The sequence below is a fragment of the Pristiophorus japonicus genome, chromosome 22 (genome assembly GCF_044704955.1).
Source record: "Pristiophorus japonicus isolate sPriJap1 chromosome 22, sPriJap1.hap1, whole genome shotgun sequence".
Lineage (NCBI taxonomy): Eukaryota > Metazoa > Chordata > Chondrichthyes > Pristiophoridae > Pristiophorus > Pristiophorus japonicus.
The window spans coordinates 42,674,583-42,702,574 of NC_091998.1; the positions used below are offsets into that span (position 1 = coordinate 42,674,583).

The 27,992-nt window shown below is 55.1% G+C and overlaps 1 protein-coding gene across 3 annotated transcripts in view; it reads left to right on the forward strand.

The window, feature by feature from the left end:
- Positions 1-27,992, forward strand: part of LOC139234971 (fibroblast growth factor receptor 1-like) — a 242,364-nt gene that overhangs the window by 167,619 nt on the left and 46,753 nt on the right. For all 3 annotated transcript variants that reach the window (XM_070865969.1, XM_070865967.1, XM_070865970.1), the window contains exons 5-6: positions 11,989-12,158; positions 20,952-21,075. In XM_070865969.1, coding sequence (XP_070722070.1) covers positions 11,989-12,158; positions 20,952-21,075 — 294 coding nt within the window. The remainder of the gene's footprint in view (positions 1-11,988; positions 12,159-20,951; positions 21,076-27,992) is intronic.

Here is a 27,992-nt window from a genome sequence, read left to right on the forward strand (position 1 = left end):
CCTCCATCCCCCCCACCCCTCCCCTCCCTCCATCCCCCCCACCCCTCCCCTCCCTCCATCCCCTCCCCACCCCTCCCCTCCCTCCATCCCCACCCCTCCCCTCCCCTCCCTCCATCCCCACCCCTCCCCTCCCCTCCCTCCATCCCCACCCCTCCCCACCCCTCCCCTCCCCTCCCTCCATCCCCACCCCTCCCCTCCCCTCCCTCCATCCCCACCCCTCCCCTCCCCTCCCTCCATCCCCACCCCTCCCCTCCCCTCCCTCCATCCCCACCCCTCCCCTCCCCTCCCTCCATCCCCACCCCTCCCCTCCCCTCCCTCCATCCCCACCCCTCCCCTCCCCTCCCTCCATCCCCACCCCTCCCCTCCCCTCCCTCCATCCCCACCCCTCCCCTCCCCTCCCTCCATCCCCACCCCTCCCCTCCCCTCCCTCCATCCCCACCCATCCCTCCCCTCCCTCCATCCCCACCCCTCCCCTCCCTCCATCCCCACCCCTCCCCTCCCTCCATCCCCACCCCTCCCCTCCCTCCATCCCCACCCCTCCCCTCCCCTCCCTCCATCCCCACCCCTCCCCTCCCCTCCCTCCATCCCCACCCCTCCCCTCCCTCCCCTCCCTCCCCCTCCCCTCCCTCCCCCCTCCCCTCCCTCCCCTCCCCTCCCCTCCCCTCCCTCCATCCCACCCCTCCCCTCCCCTCCCTCCATCCCCACCCCTCCCCTCCCCTCCCTCCATCCCCACCCCTCCCCTCCCCTCCCTCCCTCCATCCCCACCCCTCCCCTCCCCTCCCTCCATCCCCACCCCTCCCCTCCCCTCCCTCCATCCCCACCCCTCCCTCCCTCCCCTCCCTCCATCCCCCTCCCTCCATCCCCACCCCTCCCCTCCCTCCATCCCCACCCCTCCCCTCCCTCCATCCCCACCCCTCCTCTCCCTCCATCCCCACCCCTCCCCTCCCTCCATCCCTACCCCTCCCCGCCCTCCATTCCCACCCCTCCCCTCCCTCCATCCCCACCCTCCCTCCATCCCCACCCCTCCCCTCCCTCCATCCCCACCCCTCCCCTCCCCTCCCTCCATCCCCACCCCTCCCCTCCCCTCCCTCCATCCCCACCCCTCCCCTCCCCTCCCTCCATCCCCACCCCTCCCCTCCCCTCCCTCCATCCCCACCCCTCCCCTCCCCTCCCTCCATCCCCACCCATCCCCTCCCCTCCCTCCATCCCCACCCCTCCCCTCCCTCCATCCCCACCCCTCCCCTCCCTCCATCCCCACCCCTCCCCTCCCTCCATCCCCACCCCTCCCCTCCCCTCCCTCCATCCCCACCCCTCCCCTCCCCTCCCTCCATCCCCACCCCTCCCCTCCCTCCCTCCCCTCCCCTCCCCTCCCCTCCCTCCCCTTCCCTCCCCTCCCCTCCCCTCCCCTCCCTCCATTCCCACCCCTCCCCTCCCCTCCCTCCATCCCCACCCCTCCCCTCCCCTCCCTCCATCCCCACCCCTCCCCTCCCCTCCCCTCCCTCCATCCCCACCCCTCCCCTCCCCTCCCTCCATCCCCACCCCTCCCCTCCCCTCCCTCCATCCCCACCCCTCCCCTCCCCTCCCCTCCCTCCATCCCCCTCCCTCCATCCCCACCCCTCCCCTCCCTCCATCCCCACCCCTCCCCTCCCTCCATCCCCACCCCTCCTCTCCCTCCATCCCCACCCCTCCCCTCCCTCCATCCCTACCCCTCCCCGCCCTCCATTCCCACCCCTCCCCTCCCTCCATCCCCACCCCTCCCTCCATCCCCACCCCTCCCCTCCCTCCATCCCCACCCCTCCCCTCCCCTCCCTCCATCCCCACCCCTCCCCTCCCTCCATCCCCACCCCTCCCCTCCCCTCCCTCCATCCCCACCCCTCCCCTCCCCTCCCTCCATCCCCACCCCTCCCCTCCCCTCCCCTCCCTCCATCCCCACCCCTCCCCTCCCTCCATCCCCACCCCTCCCCTCCCTCCATCCCCACCCCTCCCCTCCCTCCATCCCCACCCCTCCCCTCCCTCCATCCCCACCCTCCCCCTCCCTCCATCCCCACCCCTCCCCTCCCTCCATCCCCTCCCCTCCCTCCATCCCCACCCCTCCCTCCATCTTCATATTTCCCCTCCCTCCATCCATCCCTCTCCCCTCTCCTCCCTCTCCCCTCTTCCCCCCCCTCCCCCCTCCCTCTCCTCTCCCCTCTCCTCTCCCCTCCCACTCCTCTCCCCTCTCCTCTCCCCTCCCTCTCCTCTCCTCCCCCCTTCCCCTCCTCTTCCCCCTTCCCCTCCTCTTCCCCCTTCCCCTCCTCTTCCCCCTTCCCCTCCTCTTCCCCCTTCCCCTCCTCTTCCCCTTTCCCCTCCTCTTCCCCCTTCCCCTCTTCTCTTCCCCTTCCCCTCTTCTCTTCCCCCTTCCCCTCACCCCCTCTTCTCTTCCCCCTTCCCCTCACCCCCTCTTCTCTTCCCCCTTCCCCTCACCCCCTCTTCTCTTCCCCCTTCCCCTCACCCCCTCTTCTCTTCCCCCTTCCCCTCACCCCCTCTTCTCTTCCCCCTTCCCCTCACCCCCTCTTCTCTTCCCCCTTCCCCTCACCCCCTCTTCTCTTCCCCCTTCCCCTCACCCCCTCTTCTCTTCCCCCTTCCCCTCACCCCCTCTTCTCTTCCCCCTTCCCCTCACCCCCTCTTCTCTTCCCCCTTCCCCTCACCCCCTCTTCTCTTCCCCCTTCCCCTCACCCCCCTCTTCTCTTCCCCCTTCCCCTCACCCCCCTCTTCTCTTCCCCCTTCCCCTCACCCCCCTCTTCTCTTCCCCCTTCCCCTCACCCCCCTTTTCTCTTCCCCCTTCCCCTCACCCCCCTCTTCTCTTCCCCCTTCCCCTCACCCCCCTCTTCTCTTCCCCCTTCCCCTCACTCTCTCTATATTTCTTTCTTTTACTTTTTCAAATAATCCATAAGAAGAAATGTTGGGCTGAACTCTGAGAGCCTGCTGGGGCTGATGAGTCTCTGAGCTGTAAAGAAGGTGGATGGGAGCTTTGGCAGGAAGTAAGATAAACAGGGGCGAGTGACACACACTGGTATTGAAGCCACTCTTTGTCACATGCACAAGTGCCTTTACCGTTCAGCATTGTCCATCACACTGACTGGAAGTTGATGTTGGGGACGGAAAGCAGTGCGTCAAAATTGCCACATCGTTTGTCAACCAACCTTTGCTGATTGACACAAGAATTAATCTCACTTTTATTCCTGAAGGTGCGTCAGTGAGGCAACATTTAATTATCTTTTTTGTCTTGGCTTTTTTTTGTTAACTTTGGTGCTTACAATGCCAGGGAAATCACGATTATTTGTATCAAGCACGCAGGAGGGGGCTGAATTTGCACATGAATCGCTGTCACAGGCTCCCAGACCTTCTGTTGTGCTGCCGGAGTAATTAACAACCTCATCACGAAACCGGATGGTTCCAATTAACTCTTCGAACCCGCAATGCCCATTAATCGTGGGGACGGTCCTCGGTCAAACTTATCACACACCGCCCTGACCTGGCAATATAGCGGCCGTTCCTTCATCGTCGCTGGGCCAAAATCCTGGAACACCCTCCCTAACAGCACTGTGGGAGCACCTTCACCACACGGACTGCAGCGGTTCAAGAAGGCGGCTCACCACCACTTCTCAAGGGGCAATTCGGGATGGGCAATAAATGCCGGCCTTGCCAGCGATGCCGACATCCTGTGAATGACTAATAGAAAATTAAAACAGAATGCTAGAAATACTCAAAGGAAATGAAAACAAACAGTCCATTATTTAATGCACTCTGCACTTTTTCCCAGGATTGTCCAGGATGCTTTCATTTTTTTTTTAATTTAATATTTATTTTAACTTAAATGGTTGGTAGATCATCGAAAACTCGGCTGCTCTGTGTCCTAGTTCGCACTAAGTCCCGCTCACCCACCACCCCTGTGTTCGCTGACCTACATTGGATCACGGTTCAGCAACGCCTCAATTTCAAAATTCTCATCCTTGTTTACAAATCCCTCTATGGCCTCGCCACCTCCCTATCTCTGTAACCTCCTCCAGCCCCACAACCCCCCGAGATGTCTGCGCTCCTCTAATTCTGCCCTCTTGAGCAGCCCTGATTATAATCGCTCAACCATCGGCGGCCGTGCCTTCTGAGGTCTGGGCCCCAAGCTCTGGAACTCCCTCCCTAAACCTGTCCGCCTCTCTGCCTCTCCTCCTCCTTCAAGACGCTCCTTAAAACCTACCTCTTTGACCAAGGTTTTGGTCACCTGCCCTTATTTCATCTTGTGTGGCTCGGTGTCAGACTTATTTTTTTGTCTTATAACATCCCTTGGGACGCTTTACAAGTACAAGTTGTTGTTGTTGTTTAATTCCTGGAGATCCCAGGCCAATCCTGGAAGGGTTGGTGACCTTGTGCGTTGGTGCCCGCAGTTCTCCTGTGTCTTTTGAGGATTGTCGGGGGGGGGGAGGTGGGGCGATCACGTCAACCCCTTGACGTGTTTCCAGCCGCGGGACTCGCGCGCTGATGCGAGGCTGAAGGGATCGATGGCAGGGGTGGACGGAGAGAAGGTGGAAAACCTTGAAGAGTGGTGGCTGAGGAGAGAGGGTGACAGAGACATAAGAACATAATAGGAGCGGGAGTCGGCCATCTGGCCCCTCGAGCCTGCTCCGCCATTCAATAAGATCATGGCTGATCTGATCCTGGCCTCAACTCCACTTCCCTGCTCGCTCTCCATAACCCTTGACTCCCCTATCGTTTGAAAATCTGTCTATCTCCACCTTAAATATATTCAATGACCCAGCTCCACAGCTCTCTGGGGCAGAGAATTCCAAAGATTCACGACTCTCTGAGAGAAAAAATTCCTCCTCATCTCCGTTTTAAATGGACGACCCCTTATTCTGAAACTATGCCCCCCTAGCTCTTGATTCCCCCACGAGGGGAAACATCCTCTCTGCATCTACCCTGTCGAGCCCCCTCAGAATCTTGTACGTTTTCAACTCTTAAGTCTTCTAAACTCCAATGAGTATAGGCCCAACCTGCTCAACCTTTCTTCATATGACAACCCTTTCACCAGACCGAGCGGGACATCCAACTTGGCAGGACTCAAAGACAAACAAGCTTCCTGGAGGGCAGCTGAGGGGGGAAAGGTTTGAGAGTTGTACACAGGAGATCCCTGGGATAGTTTGACATTTCAGCGACCCTTGGGGTGGGTGCGAGTATGCTGGAGAGGGTGATCATCTGTTGTTCACTGTCACCTGGGTGTTGAAGCGCTGGTATTGCACGACTTTATGTCTAAAAGAACCTTGTTAAGGTTATTGTAATATAAGGATTGTAGCTGGGACGTCCTATTGCTCCACTTCCAATAAAAGAAAGAGTTCATGCGCCTTCAGCGGTTGAAGCCAATGCTGAGTAAGCACAAGGGCGTGTGCACATGTGTGTACAAAATACAGGGGGACAGTGTGTGTTTGCACCATGTGAAGTACAGAGGCAAGTGCGTGTGCGCGAATGTGTGATGCGTGCAAGGAACGTGTTTCCATTTCTGTCCCAGTGGTGAGCCAGTGATTGGCTTTGAAAATCTAGACCTTAATTTCTCGGCCCAGTCCCTCGATTATCTTTCGTCGCAGGCCTCTTGGGGTCACCATCAGATGTCTCGGTTTGCCAGGCTACCATTCTTTGGGCGAGCCCCCAATCCTTGTACAGGTCACCTGTTGGGTTTGGTGAGGAGCCCACCCCGGTTGGTGTCAACCATCGCTGGCAACCGGGCTTCACCTGAAAGAAAGACTTGCATTTATATAGCGCCTTTCACAACCACCGGACGTCCCAAAACGCTTTGCAGCCAATGAAGTACTTTTTGGAGTGTAGTCACTGTTGTAATGTGGGAAACGTGACAGCCAATTTGTGCACAGCAAGCTCCCACAAATAGCAATGTGATCGTGACCAGATAATCTGTTTTTTGTGATGTTGATTGAGGGATAAATATTGGCCCCAGGACACCGGGGATAGCTCCCCTGCTATTTTTCAAAATAGTGCCATGGGATCTGAGAGAGCAGACGGGGTCTCGGTTCAAGGTCTCATCCGAAAGACGGCACCTCTGACAGTGCAGCGAAGCACTGCACTGGGAGTGTCAGCCTAGATTTTTGTGCTCAAGTCGCTGGAGTGGGACTTGAACCCACAACCTTCAGACTCAGAGGCGAGTGTGCTGCCCACTGAGCCACGGCTGACACTCTAGGAGCTCCCCTCTGTAATATGTGGCATAGCAAAACCCAAACCACCACCAACTCGGCCCAAAATACGAGCTGGCAGGAAATATCAAATGTGCCTCGTTTTGCCGTGCATTCTACTAAAGGGGAAAGGGGACCTCATTTTAAATGACCTATTTCCCGCTCCCCTCCAGCCCGATAAACTATAACAGCAAGTTGGGTGATATGTTTGACTGAACACTCATCCACTGTTATTGGCAAGTGCTGCAACCCTATCCCTCGAGGTGCCTCTGGCTCTCTCGATTAATCTACTCATTCGTTGTTCCGAAGGTCAGCCCATTCCGAAGTGTGTGATTTCCGCAATGAAAGCAGGAATTAGACAATAGCATTCAAAGGTGCACAGTAAGCTCTTGTTTAGAGTGCCTGGAATGGGGATTTACACCTTGCCATTAAGGTAAAACAAAACAAAAAAAAAAATGAGTTCCTTTCTCCCCTGCTGCAGACAATCGCACCCGCGTATCGCCTCGGTAAAACAACTGGATTCCTTCAGATTGGTGAGAGCAGGTAGTGTTCCATTCCCTTGCACCACATCGGCACTCTGAGGCGAGCAAGTTACCATTCGGGGCGTTTTTAACCAGCTGCTTCCATATGGTAATAGCAAAGCAAACCAAATGTCAATATCTAAGTCAGATGCCCAGGCCAAAGCTTCTGGTGGATATCGTGTAGGCTGCCTGTGAGGGCAGTGCTCGCTGTTGTGCTCCAGGCTCTGATTAGGAGCTCCACAGTCACATGATGGAGAGGCTTTAATCCTCCACCTCTGGAGAAGGTGGCAGCATCGACCGTGACCGGTTCTGAGGCAGTCGATGGTTGTTCATTGTTTGCGAGGAGGGTTTGATCCTTCAGGTTGTACTGTGGGCTCCTCGATAAGGAATCCATTCCGTATGTCGCAGTTCTTCCGGGCATTTTGCCGGCGGTCATCGGGGCTGAGGGAAATCGCTCAAGGGCTTCGGCGACGCACCAAAATGGCATTCTAGATTTGACATGGTTGGTGGTAGGTTGGTCAAGTCGGTCTGGATTGGCATGTCTTTGCTGGTGTAATGGTTGTATTCACTAGAAACTGGATATTTGCAGTGTCGGGGTGTGATGTTTGCAAGCACGAAAGTAATGTTATTGGATGATTTTCCGAGGATATGCCATCAATTATGTGGTTTACCATAGTGTGTTGGCCTTGTGGTAGTACCCGCAGCTCTGAGTCAGAAGGTTGTGACTTGACCAGAGACTTGAGCACAAAAATCTAGGCTGACGCTCCCAGTGCAGTGCTGAGGGAGCGCTGCACTGTCGGAGGTGCCGTCTTTCAGATGAGCCGTTAAACTGAGGCCCCGTCTGCTCTCTCAGGTGGATGTGAAACATCCCATGGCATTATATCGAAGAAAAGCAAGGGGAGTTATCCCTGGTGTCCTGGCCAATATTTATCCCTCAATCAACATCACTAAAGAAAAAAATTATCTGGTCATCATCACGTTGCTGTTTGTGGGAGCTTGCTGTGCGCTAATTGGCTGCCGCGTTTCCTACATTACAACAGTGACTCCACTTCAAAAAAGTGTAATGGAGTGTAGTCACTGTTGTAATGTGGGAAACGCGGCAGCTTATTGGCTGTGAAGCGCTTTGGGACGTCCTGAGGTCGTGAAAGATGCTATATAAATGCAGGTCTGTCTTATTGATTATGGAAAAGAATTGAAGTTGGAATGTTGGGATCACGGGAATGGCCTCAGCCCTGCCGGATTCTACGGTGCTCCTTCCCGCCGTCCCGTGGGATCTAATGATCTGTCTCCCACCCGATGCACTATTTCAGCGCCTTTACGGAATTCCCTGGGGATTCAAAGCCCAGGGGGCGCGTTTTTCCCGGTGCCGGCTTCTCTGGAAGGAAGCAGAGGACAAACCATCTCTGTGGCAGGAAAGCTCAGCTTTGCTTAACCAAACACGCCTCCGGCAATGGTCCTGTTTTTTTTTAGATGGCGTGCGGTCCCTTTAACGGGGCTGTGCGGCCCTTTCAAAACGTCGCGCATGCGCAAATTTATTTATTTATTTATTTATTCATTCACGGGGATGTGGCCGTCGCTGACGAGGCCGGCATTTATTGCCCATCCCTATTTGCCTGTGCGAAGGTGGTGGTGAACACAGCTTGAGTGTCTCCTTCGGCCATTTCGGAGGACGGTTAAGAGTTAACCACATTGCTGTGGGTCTGGAGTCACATATAGGCCCAGACAGGGTAAGGACGGCAGATTTCCTCCCCTAAAGGGTATTAGTGAGCCAGAGGGGTTTAATCCAAATCTCCCGTTTGCAAGCCGGTAAGCTGCCTGCGCGGGACCTCCAGACACATGCACGGCCGCACAGCTTAGCGAGATCGTTGGTCTCCGGAATATCATACGGTGACACCTGAGGTGATGTCCTGACTCGGGGGTGGGAGGGGGGGTCCGAAGTGACGGAGGCGACTGCCGATTGGCCGATGCTCTGAGGCTGACTGGCGGGCTCCGTCCATCGCCACAACGAACCCCACCCGGGGCCACCCACTGGCAAAATAGCCTGCGGCTCTCGATAGGGTTACCCGGGGACGGCAAAACTCCAGAGTCAAGGTCTCGATGATCAAACAACAACAGCTTGTATTTATATAGCACCTTTAACGTAGTGAAACGTCCCAAGGTGCTTCACAGGAGTATTATGGGATAAAAAATTTGACTCCGAGCCGCATAAGTAGAAATTAGCGCAGGTGACCAAAAGTTTTAAGGAGCATCTTGAAGGAGGAAAGAGAGGCGGAGAGGTTTAGGGAGGGAGTTCCAGAGCTTGGGGCCCAGGCAGCTTAAGGCACAGCCACCGATTATAATCCGGGATGGTCAGGAGGGCAGAATCTGAGGAGCGCAGACATCTCGGTGGGGGGGGTTGTGGGGCTGGTGGGGATTACAGAGATAGGGAGGGGCGAGGGCCATGGAGGGATTTGCAAACGAGGATGAGAGTTTTGAAATCGAGGCATGGCTTAACCAGAAGCCAAAGTAAATCAGCGAGCACAGGGGGTGATGGGTGAGTGGGACTCGGTGCGAGTTGGGACATGGGGCAGGGGTCTACTGAGGCAGGACGGGTTAGCTTGTATGTTCCTGGCAGCTCAGTGGAATCAAACCCGAGCCACGTTGTGTAAGCCGATCCTTTGCTGTATTGAAGAGACCCTTTCTGCACCCACTTGCGAGATATGTCAGCAGCCTGTGCAAAGCGGTACCTTTGACAGACAGCTCCAAATTAAGTTCCAACCGGCTTTGTCGTCATCTGACTCCCAATCGTTTTTTTTAATGAATAAATCACAACCTGAATACAATTCCATGAACTGTTAAAGGGATCAATGGGTGGGGGGGCGAAGGGGGGGGTGGGGCAGTTGAACAGGAAGTCTCGTAGTTTCTCCTCAAGCCGCAGGCTATCAGTTGCACTCCGATTGAAACTGAGTCCGGGATGCTCTTTCCCAGCTGCTGTCAGGTTAATCCCTCCGCCTTGAGTCGACTCCTGATGTGACGGTGGGCGATGGGCTGATGTGCTGCCTGACTGCTGCTCGGGGGAGGGTCTGGGGTGGGATCCCGTGTTGAAGAGCAGTGGAGCTTACAGAAACACTCCGACCTGCACCATGCTAGAGCTGGGACTGTGACATATTCTTTACGATGTTGCTCAAGCGCACACACGCTCAATATGACTCCAATCTGGAACTTGCTTTTCTTATGTAAGTAGCAGTGGCTGCAGTACCACTAGGTGGAGCAGTAGTCCACTAGGTAGAGCTATATTACACTTCTCCCTCCTTAATGAAGAAGTAATCATAACGAGGGAGACCAGTTGTGCCAGGAGGAAATCATTGTTGCTTGGGGAAAAAGCTTACAGGAGTTGGGGCGAAACTACTTGCACCTGTGTGTGTGCCGAAAACGCACTCAAATCTACCAACAAGCCACAATTGCATTTATATAGTGCCTTTAACATCGCAAGGCGCTTCACAGCAGTGCAGACATAATTAGCAGAATGAGAGATGATTTAATTGAAGCATTTGGGGAGGGCTAACAAGGCATGGGAGAACACATTAAATGGTAGGACTCAGAGGTGTAGAGGATCAGAGGGACCTTGCAGTGCATGTCCACAGATCCCTGAAAGTAGCAGGCCAGGTAGATAATGTGGTTAGGCGGCATCCGGAATACTTTCCTTTATTAGCTGAGGCATAGAATATAAGAGCAGGGAGGTTATGCTTTAACTGTATAAAACACTAGTTAGGCCACAGCTGGAGTATTGCGTGCAGTTCTGGTCACCATATCACAGTAAAGATGTGATTGCACTGCAGAAGGTACAGAGGAGATTTATGAGGCTGCTGCCTGGACTGGAGAATTTTAGTCATGAGGAAATATTGGATAGGCTGGGGTTGTTTTCTTTGGAACAGAGGAGGCTGAGTGGAGACCATACTGAAGTGTATAACATTATGAGGGACCGAGATAGAGTGGATAGGACAGACCTATTTCCCTCAGCAGAGGGGTCAACAACCAGGGGGCATAGATTTAAAGTAATTGGGGGGAGATTCAGAGGGGATTTGGGGGGAAATTTCCTCACCCAGAGGGTGGTGGGGGTCTGGAACTCACTGCCTGAAAGGGTGGTAGAGGCAGAAACCCTCACCACATTTAAAAAGTACTTGGATGTGCACCTGAAGTGCCGTAACCTACAGGGCTACGGACCGAGAGCTGGAAAGTGGGATTAGGCTGGGTAGCTCTTGGTCGGCCGGTGCGGACACGATGGGCCGAAATGGCCTCCTTCCGTGCTGTAAGTTTCTATGATTCTATGAAGCATCTAAAATTCTTAAGGGGCTTGACGGGGTTAATGCTGAGAAAATGTTTCCCCCGGGCTGGGGAATCTAGAACATGAGGTCACAGTCTCAGGATAAGGGGTTGGCCATTGAGGACTGAGATGAGGAGAAATTTCTTCACTCAGAGGGTGGTGAATCTTTGGAATTCTCTCCCCCAGGCAGCTATGGATGATCAGTCGTTGAGTATATTCAAGACAGCGGTCGATAGATTTTTGGGAACAACGGGAATTAAGGGAAATGAGAATAGTGCGGGAAGGTGGAGTTGAGGGTGGAAGATCAGTCATGATCGTATTGAATGGCGGAGCAGGCTCGAGGGGCCGAATGGCCGACTCCTGCTCCTATTTCTTATGTTCTTCTAATTTGACATCAAGTCAAGAAAGGAGACATTAGGACAGGTGACCGAAAGCTTGTTCAAAGACGTTGTTTCTAAAGAAGGACTTGAAGGGGGTGGATAGAGTGCAGAGCTTGGGGTGTGGACGGCTGAAGGCACGGCCGCTAGTGGTGGGAAGCACAAGAGTCCAGAACTGGAGGAAGGCCGAGATCTCGGGAGGGTTGGTGAATGGGACAGATACATGGGAATTGCGGGGAAATTCGGCACCTAATGGTGCGATGTTTGGTATTATGGGTGAGGGTGCGGTTTCTGCCTGCTCGTGGCAGTTGCCAGCCTTGGTACAATGACATCGGCGTGGGCCTGCTCCAAGGCGCTGGGCGTCTACAGATGATTCTGCCCATGGCATCGATAAACTTTGGGAAAACACGAGCGGTACAGCAGTGCTCCACGAGCTGGAAATGGCGGGTTGGTTTTTTTCCCCCCTCGGTTGCGTTTCGGGCGGAACCGATTGGCCCAATGGACGCGCTTCCGCTCGCCGATTGGTCTTGCCCATTGAGCCCCGGGTAAATCGTGTGTCTCCTTGTCCCTCACAGGACCCCCTTACTGGGCTCAGCCGGAGAAGATGGAGAAGAAACTTCACGCCGTGCCCGCGATGAAGACGGTGAAGTTCCGCTGCCCCGCCGGCGGCAACCCACTGCCAAAGCTGCGGTGGTTGAAGAATGGCAAAGACTTCAAGCCAGATCACCGAATTGGTGGATACAAGGTAGGGGCGCGATCCTGTCCTGAAGCAGCTCCCATTCCAGCCAAGCCCAGTTACTAATCATTCTGGAAGGAGGGGAGGGGGCAAGGATTCATTATATAACTCATTACAACATGGGAATTGGGCTATATGGCCCATCAAGCCTGCTCTCCCATTGACTTCAACTCCACCTTCCCGCCCGATCCCCATATCCCTCGATTCCCTTAATACCCAAAAATCTATCAATGGTTCTGAATATACTCAACCACTGAGCATCTACAGCCCTCTGGGGTAGAGAATGCCAAAGATTTACAACCCTTTGAATGGAGAAATTTCTCCTCATCTCAGTCTTAAATGGCCCCTTATCCCGAGACTATGCCCCCTAGTTCTAGACTCTCCCGCCACGGAGAAACCACCTCCCGGCATCTACCCTGTCAAGCTCCCTCAGAATCTTGTCTGTTTCAATGAGATCACTTCCCATTCTTCTACACAGTAGAAGTTATACTGCAGATTTCTCCTCTGTTTCTCCTCTCTGAAGGGGCGATTTTACAGCAGCTAGCCGGGATAGCTTCTTGGATGTGCAGTACTCGGGTATAATGTATTTGCTGCGTGGGTTCTTTGCTTAAGAATTCATAGCAACACATTGCTATTAAGAATTAGTTGGTTTATTAACAAAGGTTTAACCCGCACATAACCAGTTCATCCACCAGGCTCACAACTGCACACCTCATCGTGGATCCCCTGAACCCAACTGGCTGGGGTTGTATTGAGTCGCGTGAACATCACGTGATTGGCTAAGCCACTCACAACTCAAAAGCTCTACAAACCTGTGAGCATACACGCAGGTGTATCAGAGGCAGTCCCTCGGAGTCGAGGATGACTTCAAGTGTGGAAGATGCCTGTGCGTGAATTCTTTTAACATGGGGTGGCCGTTGCACACCAGTCACCACACGGGCTTGACGGAGCAAGCTCTTGATGCAGTGGCAATGGGATCCAAGCCGACTGGAGAGCAGGCTCTGCTGCATGAGCCTAGTTCATGCACACACACATACTCCTACTGTCGTTGTTCCTCCTTCCCGCAGGGCCTCTATCCCTGGGTTTCGTAGGACGCAATGGCGGTCTCAGGAACTCGCTGTTGGTCTGCACTGCACTGCTCCTGGGCCACGACCCTGCTGCTGTCCTCCGACCTCTTGCTGTCCTCGCAGCTGTATACATTACACGGGTCAATCGCGAGATGTATCTATTTGCCTCGAGCTTTGTCGAGGGGGTTCAGTTGAAAGTGCCAATCTCTTGCTTCAGTACCGCTCTACGACAACAACAGCAGATGTTTCGCAGGAGCGTGAGCAACCCGAATTTGAGACCGCCCCACTTGAGGATGTATTAGGACAGGTGGCCAAAGGCTTGGTCAAAGAGAAGCATGGTAAAGGACGAGAACGAGGCAGGAGAGGTTTAGGGAGGGAATTCCAGCGCTTGGGGCCCAGGCAACCGAAGGCACGGCCGCTAATGGCGGAGCAATGGAAATCAACGCAGCGCAAGGGGCCAGAATTGGAGGAGCGCAGAGATCTCGGAGGGCTGGAGGAGGTTACGGGGTTATGGGGAGGGGCCTGTCCTGTGGACGGCACCTGATAAGACAGGCCTGAGCAACAAGGAGATTAAATTTGCTGCACGCCCGAGGAGCCGGTAATGAAATCCCGAGTGCCAGTCAAGGCAAATCCGGGCAAGTTTACCGTTGGGTTGGATGTAACTGCTGAGACCTGAGCATCGGGTATCAGTGCCTCCAGCACCAGCTCAGCACTCTATACAAGAGCTCATCTTTAATGAGGTAACTTCCTTCCTTTCATTTTAATGGAGTGCCTTCCCATTAACTTCTTGATTTGATCTGTGCTTCAGCCTACTTCAGCTGCCAAGGCCCTAAGCTCTGGAATTCCCGCCCTTAACCTCTCCGACTCACATTCCTCCTCCAAAGCGCTCCTTAAAACCTACCTCTTCGACCCAGCTTTTGGTCACCTGCCCTAATCTCTCCTTATGTGGCCCGGTGTTAAATTTTGTTTGACAATTGTTGCTGTGAAGCGCCTTGGGACATTTCACTACAGGTGGTTGTTCTCCTGTAGGATTTCATTTTTAATTCTTAAAAGATTTTAAGCGTCGGTCAAGTTTAGAATATGTGTAAATCAGAGCGAATAATAGTTAGATGGGAACCTCTAACCAGCGAGATCTACAGATCCCTCGATGCCCGAAAGTACGAAGTGGACGAGATACATTTGGTGTTTCTCCTATCCGAGACCTGAGCTCTCTCGCCCAGTTGGAGGCTGGGACAAATGCAGCTTTCAAGTCTGAGAATCATAGTCTTAAAGCACAGAAGGAGGCCATTTGGCCCATCATGCTTGTGCCAGCTCTTTGGTAGAGCTATCCAACTACATAACAACATAAGAAATAGGAGCAGGAGCAGGCCATTGGCCCCTCGAGCCTGCTTCGCCATTTAATAAGATCATGGCTGATCTGATCATGGGCTTAGCTCCACTTAACTGCCTGCTCCCCATAACCCATTACTCCCTTAGTGCTCAAAAATCTGTCTATCGCCACCTTAAATATATTCAATGTCCCAGCCTCCACAGCTCTCTGAGGCAGAGAATTCCACAGATTTACAACCCTCTGAGAGAAGAAATTCCTCCTCATCTCAGTTTTAAATGGGCGATCCCTTATTCTAAAACTATGCCCCTAGTTCTAGATTCCCCCATGAGGGGAAACATCCTCTCGCATCTACCTTGTCGAGCCCCCTCATTATCTTATATCAATAAGATCACCTCTCATTCTTATGAACTCCAATGAGTACAGGCCTAACCTGCTCAACCGATCTTCATAAGTCAACCTCTTCATCTCAGGAATCAACCGAATGAACCTTCTCTGAACTGCCCCCAATGCACGTATATCCCTTCTTAAATACGGAGACCAAAACTATACGCAGTACTCCAGGTGTACTGGTTTCTGTCAGAGTGTAGAGTATGGCGAGCGATAACTGATTCTCCAGCTAGCTTCAACACTCCACCAAGAAATATGGCTAATGGTCAGAGCTTCAGAATCCAAATCCTTTAATAATGTAGTGTGAAACTGTTGATAAAGAATAAAAACAGATCTAGAATTCTTGAAATACAACAGTAACAATAGAATAAAACCCAGCAATAAAGAGAAATTACTTATATCTTACTGTACATCAAAGATAAAATAGAATAATTCCAGAACGATTGGATAAGGAGAAGTTACTTACATAACTGTACTTCTGGGAAGGTTTACTACTACACAAGATTAGTTTCTAATTAACAAAAGTTACAGATAGTTCTAGCTAAAATGGAGGTAGGTCCCTGCTGCTCGCTGTGTTCCCCTCTCTCTCTCTCTCTATCTTTCTCTTTGTCTGTCTCTGTCCAATCAGAAAATGCCATCCAATGGTGGGAAAACATCATGACAACTACGGTAGCCACAATCAGTCAAAAAGCTCCAACTGTTACACTAGGTGTGGCCTCACCAATACCCTGTACAGTTGTAGCAGGACCTCTCTGCTTTTATACTCTATCCGCTTGTAACAAAAGCCAATATTCCATTTGCCTTCCTGATTACTTGCTGTACCTGCACACTCACATTTTGTGTTTCATGCACAAGGACCCCCAGGTCCCTCTGTACTGCAGCACTTTGTAATTTTTGTCCATTTAAATAATAATTTGCCTATCGCATGCTCCTTCCCCATAGCCCTGCAGCTGACTTCCCTTGACGCATTTATCCAATTATGACGATGTATTATTGGATTACTACAGAACAACTGCCGGGTTCTTTGAGGTAATCATGATAATGGATTGTTCTCCTCAGGATAAATTGTGTTTTTCCCACTACTTTATATATAAGAAACTCCTTGCACTACAATGGTAACCAAACTGATAACCTGTTCTGAGATCATCTCATCCAGTCATCAGGGTGACTCGTGCAGCAGGAGTTAGAAGAATCAGAGAACGGTTACAGCACAGAAGGAGGCCATTCGGCCCATCGAGCCCGTGCCGGCTCTCTGCAAACGCACTTCAGCCAGTCCCACTCCCACGCCCTTTCCCCGTAGCCCTGCACATTTTCCCTTCAGGGACTTATCCAACTCCCTTTTGAAAGCCACGATTGAGTCTGCCTCCAGCACCCTCTCAGGCAGCGCTTTCCAGATCCTAACCACCCGCTGCGTAAATAGTTTTCCCTCCTGTCGCCTTTGGTTCTTCAGCCAATCACCTTAAATCTGTGTCCTCTGGTTCTCAACCCTTCCGCCAATGGGAACACTTTCTCTCTATCTACTCTGCCCAGACCCCTCATGATTTTGAACCCCTCGATCAAATCTCCTCTCAACCTTCTCTGCTCCAAGGAGAACCACCCCAACTTCTCCAGTCTCTCCATGTCACTGAAGTCCCTCATCCCTTTGGGATTGTCATATACTGCGAAGTCACCTTCTGCTCCATTGCACGAATCTGTGTCAAAGGTTGGCTCTTAGCATTTGGATTGGCGAAAAAAATTTTAAAATGTATTCACACTTTGTGGAGTGTGACACCACAATCTGGGCTTTGCGTCTTGTGAGCCGTTGTGACCTCGGAAGGGGGGTGGGGGGGAAAGAGTCCGAGATTGTGGGGCGGTTCTTCTCGTTCCACCCTTGCCGCGCCACTTCGCGTCACGTGGGCGGACCAGCGAGCGGCCGGCGGTCGGGAGTACCGGTCCGAGGGAGAAACTCCCGTTGCAGCCAGCTCCTGCGGGGAGCGGGAGGGACTGAAGGGCGAGGCAAGGGAAAGGGAGGTGGCCGTGCTGAAATTGAGCCGCTGCGCAATTGGCCGGTGGGTTTCAGCGGGGAATGACACTGGGATGGTGATGGACACCTGCTTTCCTCCCCTCCCTCACCCCACCCCGCCCCCACTCCCCGCCACGCCCCCAGGCCAACCTCCAATGGATGGAAACGACAGGGAGATTAATCAGAGCCCTGCACAGTGAAGACAGGACCACATACCTCCGTGACACTGGAGAGCCTTTCTCTGGGAAGGACTGAAAGGGGATGCTTTGACGCCCACTTCCCATTGTCTGTGCCCTGTCGCTGACGGCTATCCTCCGTCAGGTGACGCGCCTTGGCCCCGAGTGCTTCTGATTGATTGAGCCTCAGCCCGGTATCGTGTTTCGTGCTGGAAGCCTAGCCAGGTGCGGCCGTGTCCTCCTACTCGGTGGCTTGTCACTGGGGCGTGGTTGTACTTGAATGTGCATCGTTCCCCACTCCCCCCCCCCCCCCCCCCCCCCACCATCACCTCCCGACATCCTGGTGGAGCAATGGGGCCGGTGCCTCTCTCCCAATACCTTGTTCCTCATCTGCAAGCCTCCCGGCAGTGGTTATCAGCGGACTATTCCGTCGTGGGCGGCCTATCACAGCCTGTCTCCCCACCCCCACAATCCAGCTGCTCACAGTCCAGGAGGCAACAGTGAGAGAACCCCCCAAACCCTTGCTGATTTTTCTAGGAATATAGGTATAAAGTATTTGCTTCATGGCTTCTTTGCTTAAGAATTCATCGCAACACATTGCTATTAAAAGCGAGTTGGTTTATTAGCAAAGGTTTAACAATAACACCGCACATTACCAGCTCATCCACCAGGCTCACAACCACCTGCCCCATCGTGGATCCCCCAAACCCAACTGGCTGGGGTTTTATTGAGTCTTGTGAACATCATGTGACTGGCTAAACCACTCCCAACTCAACAGCTCTATTTTTGTAAGAATGTTTAAATCAAGTGCCCCCTTTAAAGGGCACTAGAACACATAATCCAAATTAACATGGGAACTTTATCAAATCAAATTAAAATTTGGTTGCCGGGGGTGATGATGCGCTCCAGTCCCTCCGGCGCCCACCTCTCATGGAAGGCCGCGAGCGTACCGGTGGACACCGCGTGCTCCATCTCCTGGGACACCCTGGCTCGGATGTAACCACGGAAGAGAGGCAGGCAGTCAGGCTGAATGACCCCCTCGGCCACCTGTTGCCTGGACTGGCTGATGGCCCCCTTGGCCAGGCCCAGGAGCAGTCCTACGAGGAGGCCTTCCGATCTGCCCGCTCCCCTCCGCACAGGGTGCCCAAAGATCAGGAGCGTGGGACTGAAGTGCAGCCAGAATTTGAGGAGCAGCCTCTTCTCCACAGCTCTATAAACCTGTGAGCATCCTCACAGGTGCATATATTACAATAGGAACAGGAGGAGGCCATGTGGCCCTTCGAGCCTGCTCCGCCATTCAGTGAGATCATGGCTGATCTGCGACCTAACTCCACATACTCGCCTTTGGCCCATTTCCCTTAATACCTTTGGTTAACAAAAAGCTATCAATCGGAAGATTTAAAATTAACAATTGATCCAGCATGAATTGCTGTTTGCGAGAGTTCCAAACTTCTGCCGCCAATGTAAAATTCTATATAGACTTCAGAAATATTGGGAAATGCACAAACGTGCCAACAACAAAATGTTTCTGGCACCCTGGAGAAAGTACCCACTCTCGCCAGGTTTTCATGTACTGTGAGTTTGTTCCTTACATTTGTGTGAAGGAATGTTGGCTGCAATAACAGCTGTCAGTTGCAGCAAGCCTGGTGAGCCCAACCCACTGGCCCACTCCACCCCTGACCCCCAGTGACCCTTGACCCTGAGTGACCCCTGACTGACCCAGTTGTCCTTGCCCTCTGAGCTCTAACTCCCTCTGCTTAGCCCCTCAAAATATGATGAAGGAGTGAGAGTGTGGGATTCACTGTCGTGCAAGAGCATCTTGGACCTCTTGGGCCGAATGACCTGTTTGTGTGTTTCGGCTTCGAGCAGGGGAGTTATCCCTGGTGTCCTGGGGCCAATATTTCTCCCTCAATCAACGTCACAAAAAAAAAATATGGATTATCTGGTCATTATCACATTGCTATTTGTGGGAGCTTGCTGTGTGCAAATTGGCTGCTGCATTTCCCACATTACAACAGTGACTACACTCCAAAAGTGCTTCATTTGCTGTAAAGCGCTTTGAGACGTCCGGTGGCTATGAGAGGCACTAGAGAAATACAAATCTTTCTTTCTTTCGTGTCTAAGCCAGCTCATTGCTGGAACAATCCAAAGCAAATCCCACTGCCCTGCTCTCTCCACATCTCCTGTAGCTTCCAAGATTTATCCACTTCCGCCCCCCCCCCCAAAATGGCGCAGTGGTCTCGACGGTTCCAGTACCTCTCTGGATGAAGAGATTCCTCCCGGGTCTCTTCATCAAACGGCTCGGTTGAAGATGAATGATGCTGTGGGCCCTGCTTCAACACTGGTTGCAAGCGGAGCTCTCCGGGAGAAACCCAACACCAGCTGATTGTTTCCACAGCCTGGGCTAAGATGAAAAGACCCCGCTCCTGTTTCCCCCCCCCCCCCCCCCCCCCCCACACTAAGATGGCCGACATTGGGACGTGGCCAGATGTGCTGAAGGCACAGCTCCGAGGTCAGCCCCGCACATGTAACATCTGCCTGAGCGATTAGACTGTTTGAGGTCGACTCGGGCCTGTCACACAGCAGCTGCAACAGATTATTTTCCATCTCACAACGAGGGCAGGGTCACTCGACAAGGGTTGTTTTTTTGGCGGGAGGGGGGGTGGGGGGAGGGGGAGTTGGCCCTGCCCTTTCATGTGGGTCAAAGGTCACGAAGAGAAAACGTCTTGGGCTCACCTCCAACCTAACGCAACATTGCAGAATGTTTGTGCTGCGTTTTAAGTAGCCCGTGAATTCTTGTAACCCTTCGTGTGTTGGTCGTACTTGAGGTTTAACAGCTCACACGGCCACTAGTTGTTCCACCTTGTATGTTCCCATTCCTCCCTCTCTCGTGAGATTTATTTAATCAGCGATAAGGTTGAGGTGATCCGAGCTGAGACATGTCCATGTCTGACTGGCGAGCAGCACTGGAAGGGGTGCCTCCATGCCTACGTACAGCTCCCATAACAACGTAAGAAATGGGAGCAGGAGTCGGCCATTTGGCCCCTCGAGCCATTCAGTAAGATCATGGCTGATCTGATCTTGGCCTCGGCTCCACTTCCCCGCCCGCTACCCATAACCAAATCCCTTACCTTTTAAAAATCTGTCTATCTCCACCTTCAATGACGCAGTCTCCACAACTCTCTGGGGCAGAGAATTCCAAAGATTCACCAATCTCCGAGAACAAATTCCTCCTCATCTCCGTTATAAATGTGCGACCCCTTATTCTGAGACTATGTCCCCTAGTTCTGGATTCCCCCACGGGGGGGAAGCATCCTCTCTGCATCTACCACGTCGAGCCCCCTCAGAATCTTATACACTTCAATAAGATCACCTCATTCTTCCAAACTCCCGACGAGTATAGGCCCATCCTGCTCAACCTTTCCTCATAAGACAACCCCTTCATGTCCGGAATCAACCTCGTGAACCATGCTCTCCCTGTACAGTGCTTATCTCCGTCTATGGGAATAAGGGGTTATGGGGAGCGGATAGGGAAGTGGAGTTGAGGTCACGATCAGATCAGTCATGATCATATTGATTGGCGGAGCAGGCCTGATCCTGCTCCTATTTCTTATGTTTTTATGTCTACCTCTCGGTGGGGCTCCATGAGAATGGGTTGAAGTTGCTAACTCTCGAGCTGTGAACGGTTCGGGCTGTGAAGTGAAATTTGTCGGCGAGGCTCCCTGATAACTGCCTCCCGAACGTCCCAGCAAGTCCCGCCATTGTAAATCCCGCCGCTGTTCGGCCCAGTGTTGTTTGGTGTTTTTTGTGCTACTTGTCCTCTGTCCTTTTCTCCCAAAGGTCCGCTCGCAACACTGGAGTCTCATCATGGACGGAGTGGTGCCCTCCGACAAGGCCAATTACACCTGCGTGGTGGAGAATCCATTCGGCAGCATCAACCACACCTACCAGCTGGATGTCGTTGGTAAGCAGCTCGGACCCTTCTTCCTCCCGGGCAAACCCTGAAAAATGTGGTCAAAGGATGTCCGGGTCAAAGGTGATTGGGCTCATCCGCCACAATCAGGCTGTCGCTGCCCGTCTCCTCCATTCCGTTGAAGAGCTGAGATCCTGTTGCACTGTTTTGACTTCACTGGGGGTGCAGAGTGTCGCAAACACAACCCCATGTAACTTATCTTCCGTGGCTCAGTGGGGAAGCACCCTCGCCTCTGAGTCAGAAGGTCGTGGGGTTCAAGTCCCACTCCAGAGCCTTGAGCACACAAATCTAGGCTGACACTCCCAGTGCGGTGCTGAGGGAGTGCTGCATTGTCAGATGAGACGATAAACCGAGGCCCTGTCTGCTCTCTCAGGTGGACCTAAAAGATCCCGTGGCATTATTTCGAAGAAGAGCAGGGGAGTTATCCCCGGTATCCTGGGCCAATATTTATCCCTCAATCAACACCAAAAAAAACAGATTATCTGGTCATTATCACATTGCTGTTTTTGAGAGCTTGCTGTGCGCAAATTGACTGCTGCTTTTCCTACATTACAACAGCGACCACACTCAAAAATTCACTGCCAATTCAGTTCATTGGCTGTAAAGCGCTTTGAGACGCCTGGTGGTTGTGGAAGGCGCTATATAAATGCAAGAACAATGGTGAGTTAAAGAACGTTGTGTACATATTCCAACTCGACTCCTTTTCCCTCTTGCCCCCCTCCCTGGGCCATGCCTCATATAACCGGTGCTGTCTGTACCTGACTGCAGAAACCACACGACTGGCCCAGGTAGGGACCAAGCTCCTCGGTCCCTGCTTCCCCTCGGTCATGTGGCGTGTCGGCCTGCTCCGTTCCGAGAGGTAAACTTGGGGTTGGAGCGGCAGTTGCCGATGCCCCGCGTGAGTGCCCTCAGACCCAGAGCTGTAACCGCGGCCCTCAATAAAATCGGCCATTTTTCACACCAACAGTTACGGCTTTGGGCGCCTGAATGGGAGAGCAACAGACTCGGGGGGCCATGACTGGAGGCCGGGGGGAGTTACAAAGTGGAGAATTGTGTCCTGCAGTGTGACATTGACACCTTAAATGGCAAAAGAACCGGAGGGGCGATGAGGCAAAAAACATTCTCCGAGTTGTTAGGATCTGGAACGCGCTGCCTGAAAGGGTGGTGGAGGCAGGCTCGATTGCAGCCTTCAAAAGGGAGTTACTTACAGACTTAAAAAGACCCAATGTGCGGGGCTGTGCGGAATGAGCAGGGGTAGTGGGGCTAATTACCAGCTCTTTCAAAGAGCCAGCACAGGCACGATAGGCCCAATGGCTTCCTTCTGTGCTGTATAACAACATAAGGAGCAGGAGTCGGCCATACGGCCCCTCGAGCCTGCTCCGCGATTCAATAAGATCATGGCTGATCTGATCCTGGACTCGACTCCACTTCCCTGCCCGCTCCCCATAATCCTTGACTCCCTTATCATTCTAAAATCTATCTATCTCCACCTTAAATACATTCACTGATCCAGCCTCCTCAGCTCTCTGGGACAGAGAATTCCACAGATTCACGACCCGCTGAGAGAAGAAATTCCTCCTCGTGCTGTCTGATTGTCTGATTTTAGTTGCTAAAGTTGTGGCTTTGCGTCCCTGCGCGACTCTCTGTTTGTGCACAATGAGTTACACATCGCGGGAATGCACTTCCCCGCTAATAGTGTGGCTTCCAGCTTTTGGATCTTTGGGTGGTAATCCATGAATAAGTAGTCGGGAGAGTGAGGGGAAGGAGGACAAATAGAATTTACATCGGGTATACGGCCCAGAAACAGGCCATTCGGCCCAACCAGTCCATGCCGGCGTTTATGCCCCACTCGAGTCTCCTCCCGTCTTTCCTCATCTAAATCTATCAGCATAACCCTCTATTCCCTTCTCCCCCATACACTTGTCCAGCCTCCCCTTAAATGCATCAATACTATTCGCCTCAACCACTCCCTGTGGCAGCGAGTTCCACATTCTCGCCACTCTCTGCGTAAAGAAGTTTCTCCTGAATTCCCTGTTGGATTTCTTGGTGACTATCTTATATTGATGGCCTCTAGTTTTGCTCTTCCACACAAGTGGAAACATTCTCTCTGTATCGACTCTATCAAAACCTTTCATCATTTTAAAGACCTCTATTAGGTCACCCGAAAAGAGGCCCAGCCTGTTCATCCTTTCCGGATATGTATACCCTCGCATTTCTGGTATCATCCTTGTAAATCCTCTCTGCACCCTCTACAGTGTCTCTGTATCCTTTTTATAATATGGAGACCAGAACTGTGCGTAGTGCTCCGAGTGTGGTCTAACCAAGGTTCGATACAGGTTTAGTATAACATGTAGCACCGTCCTGTACCAGGACTCGATCAGAATTGGACGGCTGCTTATTCTCCGGGAGTTTGAGGGAACGCGCGCACAACTGGGCGGCTTCCCAAAGCAGGGCAAGAGACCCGTTTACAACTGATTGAATTTGATTCCATGACTTAAGGGGGAAGGGGCTGGGGAGAATTCCATGCCCAACAAGGGTCCTGGCTAATGCCGGTCACATGCAGCTGTGACAGGCTCGCGGTTAAATGACTAGGCCTGTGTTTGCTTGGTTTGACCTTTGACCCCCGTCTCTCGGTGCATTGCCTGCCGTGTTTATTTTCTCTGTCCTTGATGGGTCATTCACCTGCCTGGATCGGAAAAGGAAGCTTTTGTGTTGATGTTTGGCAGGCCTGCCTTTCAATGGAACCCCTTATTACTCAAGAGTTTACTTCTGGCCGTGCTTATCTTAAACAGACAGGAAACGCCCCATCTCCCTCCCTCCACCTCCAGTTCATCAACGTTTGCGATCTAATATTGTCGATTGGCTATTATTATACGTTCTCTTTCAAAGCCAGTTTGGGGTAGAGGAAGTATTTCATTCGCTCTGCTGAACATGGCGAGCTCTAATCTCTCCATTGGAAACTTGTGGAGCTCAGAGCCCCAGTTCCTAGGCGATGGATGCACAGTAACTGCCTGTTTCAAGCCGAAGTTGGTTCTAAGTTGGAAAACTGGGGAAGGACGGGAGGGTTAGAAATTAGTCTCTGGCAGTAGCACAAAGCGGCCACCCATTAGACCCAGCACCTGAGATTCAGTTCCATCGACTGGCTAATAGTTAGCCTCAAGCAACATCATCAAAAAAACAGATCTGGTCATTATCACATTGCTGTTTCTGGGACCTTGCTGTGTGGAATTTAGCTGCCGCATTTCCAACATTGCAGCGACTACACTTCAAACAGTACTTCATTGGCTGTAAAGCGCTTTGCGCGCACTGAAGTCGTGAAAGGCGCTATATAAATTCAAGTCTTTCCCACTTTCTCCCGCGCGCTCTCTCTCTCTCCCCCGCTCTCTCTCTCTCTCTCTCTCCACTGCTCTTTTTCTCTCTCTCTCCCCTGCTCTCTCTCTCTCTCTCCCCTGCTCTCTCTCTCTCTCTCTCTCTCTCCCTCCCCCTCCCCTGCTCTCTCTCTCTCTCTCTTTCTCTCTTTTTCCCCTGCTCTCTCTCTCTTTCTCTCCCCCGCTCTCTCTCTCTCTCTCTCTCTCTCTCTCTCTTCTCTCCCCCCCCGCGCTCTCTCTCCCCCCCGCGCTCTCTCTCCCCCCCCGCGCTCTCTCTCCCCCCCCCGCGCTCTCTCTCCCCCCCCGCGCTCTCTCTCCCCCCCCGCGCTCTCTCTCCCCCCCCGCGCTCTCTCTCCCCCCCCGCGCTCTCTCTCCCCCCCCGCGCTCTCTCTCCCCCCCCGCGCTCTCTCTCCCCCCCCGCGCTCTCTCTCCCCCCCCGCGCTCTCTCTCCCCCCCCGCGCTCTCTCTCCCCCCCCGCGCTCTCTCTCCCCCCCCGCGCTCTCTCTCCCCCCCCGCGCTCTCTCTCCCCCCCCGCGCTCTCTCTCCCCCCCCCGCGCTCTCTCTCCCCCCCCGCGCTCTCTCTCCCCCCCCGCGCTCTCTCTCCCCCCCCGCGCTCTCTCTCCCCCCCCGCGCTCTCTCTCCCCCCCCGCGCTCTCTCTCCCCCCCCGCGCTCTCTCTCCCCCCCCGCGCTCTCTCTCCCCCCCGCGCTCTCTCTCCCCCCCCGCGCTCTCTCTCCCCCCCCGCGCTCTCTCTCCCCCCCCGCGCTCTCTCTCCCCCCCCCGCGCTCTCTCTCCCCCCCCGCGCTCTCTCTCCCCCCCCGCGCTCTCTCTCCCCCCCCGCGCTCTCTCTCCCCCCCGCGCTCTCTCTCCCCCCCCGCGCTCTCTCTCCCCCCCCGCGCTCTCTCTCCCCCCCCGCGCTCTCTCTCCCCCCCCGCGCTCTCTCTCCCCCCCCGCGCTCTCTCTCCCCCCCCGCGCTCTCTCTCCCCCCCCGCGCTCTCTCTCCCCCCCCGCGCTCTCTCTCCCCCCCCGCGCTCTCTCTCCCCCCCCGCGCTCTCTCTCCCCCCCCGCGCTCTCTCTCCCCCCCCGCGCTCTCTCTCCCCCCCCGCGCTCTCTCTCCCCCCCCGCGCTCTCTCTCCCCCCCCGCGCTCTCTCTCCCCCCCCGCGCTCTCTCTCCCCCCCCGCGCTCTCTCTCCCCCCCGCGCTCTCTCTCCCCCCCCGCGCTCTCTCTCCCCCCCCGCGCTCTCTCTCCCCCCCCGCGCTCTCTCTCCCCCCCCGCGCTCTCTCTCCCCCCCCCGCGCTCTCTCTCCCCCCCGCGCTCTCTCTCCCCCCCCGCGCTCTCTCTCCCCCCCCGCGCTCTCTCTCCCCCCCCGCGCTCTCTCCCCCCCCCGCGCTCTCTCTCCCCCCCCGCGCTCTCTCTCCCCCCCCGCGCTCTCTCTCCCCCCCCGCGCTCTCTCTCCCCCCCCGCGCTCTCTCTCCCCCCCCGCGCTCTCTCCCCCCCCCGCGCTCTCTCTCCCCCCCGCGCTCTCTCTCCCCCCCCGCGCTCTCTCTCCCCCCCCGCGCTCTCTCTCCCCCCCCGCGCTCTCTCCCCCCCCGCGCTCTCTCTTCCCCCCCGCGCTCTCTCTCCCCCCCCGCGCTCTCTCTCCCCCCCCGCGCTCTCTCTCCCCCCCCGCGCTCTCTCTCCCCCCCCCGCGCTCTCTCTCCCCCCCCCGCGCTCTCTCTCCCCCCCCGCGCTCTCTCTCCCCCCCCGCGCTCTCTCTCCCCCCCCGCGCTCTCTCTCCCCCCCCGCGCTCTCTCTCCCCCCCCGCGCTCTCTCTCCCCCCCGCGCTCTCTCTCCCCCCCCGCGCTCTCTCTCCCCCCCCGCGCTCTCTCTCCCCCCCCGCGCTCTCTCTCCCCCCCCGCGCTCTCTCTCCCCCCCCGCGCTCTCTCTCCCCCCCGCGCTCTCTCTCCCCCCCCGCGCTCTCTCTCCCCCCCCGCGCTCTCTCTCCCCCCCCGCGCTCTCTCTCCCCCCCCGCGCTCTCTCTCCCCCCCCGCGCTCTCTCTCCCCCCCCGCGCTCTCTCTCCCCCCCCGCGCTCTCTCTCCCCCCCCGCGCTCTCTCTCCCCCCCCGCGCTCTCTCTCCCCCCCCGCGCTCTCTCTCCTCTCCCCCCCCGCGCTCTCTCTCCCCCCCCGCGCTCTCCCCCCCGCGCTCTCTCTCCCCCCCCGCGCTCTCTCTCCCCCCCCGCGCTCTCTCTCCCCCCCCGCGCTCTCTCTCCCCCCCCGCGCTCTCTCTCCCCCCCCGCGCTCTCTCTCCCCCCCCGCGCTCTCTCTCCCCCCCCGCGCTCTCTCTCCCCCCCGCGCTCTCTCCCCCCCCCCCGCGCTCTCTCTCCCCCCCCCGCGCTCTCTCTCCCCCCCCCCGCGCTCTCTCTCCCCCCCCCCCCCCCCGCGCTCTCTCTCCCCCCCCCCCCCCCCCGCGCTCTCTCTCCACCCCCCCCCCCCCCGCGCTCTCTCTCCACCCCCCCCCTCTCCCCCCGCGCTCTCTCTCCACCCCCCCCCCCCGCGCTCTCTCTCACCCCCCCCCCCGCGCTCTCTCTCCCCCCCCCCCCCCCCCCCGCGCTCTCTCTTCCCCCCCCCCCCCCCCTCCGGCTCTCTCCCTTTCCTTCTCCCTAAATGGGAAAAAACATTCGGTGACTAGCTGAGCACTTGGGTGTATTGAGAGAGAATGATTGTACAGATAGGTTGCAATGCACTGCGGGCAGCTCCATTAATACATGACTCTGCCGCCCTGTGCTGGGGGAGGAGGAGTGATTTACATCTACATTAGCCGTCTTCCTACAAGTCCACGGAAATAGCGGCAATAAATTCTCGAGCTCTTGCTTATAAACTCGGTGCGTTTATTATCCCTCCAGACTCCCATTATTGCCCCGTTCTAATTGCCCCCTACTTAGCATTGACTGCCCGGGTGCTTTAAGGGGAAGAGGGACAGGCTGTAAATCAGGCCTGTTTGTCCTGGGCTTGTGACCGTTGTCAATGAGCACTTTGCCGTGAAGGTTTGTGCACTCGATGCTGGAGAGGCCAGTTGGGACACTATGAAGGAGATGTGGATGTCAATTAGTGGGGCAGCAGGAGGTGTAATTGAGAAACTAATCTTGGTTAGGAATGCCAACGCAAGCAGCTCAGATTCCAATGGTATAAGAACATAAGAGGCAGGAGTCGGCCATTCGGCCCCTCGAGCGTGCTCCGCCATTCAATGAGATCATGGCCGATCTTTTACCTCAACGCCACCTTCCCGCACTATCCATGCTTCCCTTAGGTGCTGGAATGGTTCCCAAATCCGCGACCTCTACCACCTAGAAGGACAAGGGCAGCAGGCGCTTGGGAACACCACCACCTCCACATTCCCCTCCTAGTCACATACCATCCCGACTTGGAAATATATCGACCGTTCCTTCATCGTCGCTGGGTCACAATCCCTGAACTCCCTCCCTAACAGCACTGTGGGAGCACCTTCACCACACGGACTGCAGCGGTTCAAGAAGGCGGCTCACCACCACCTTCTCAAGGGA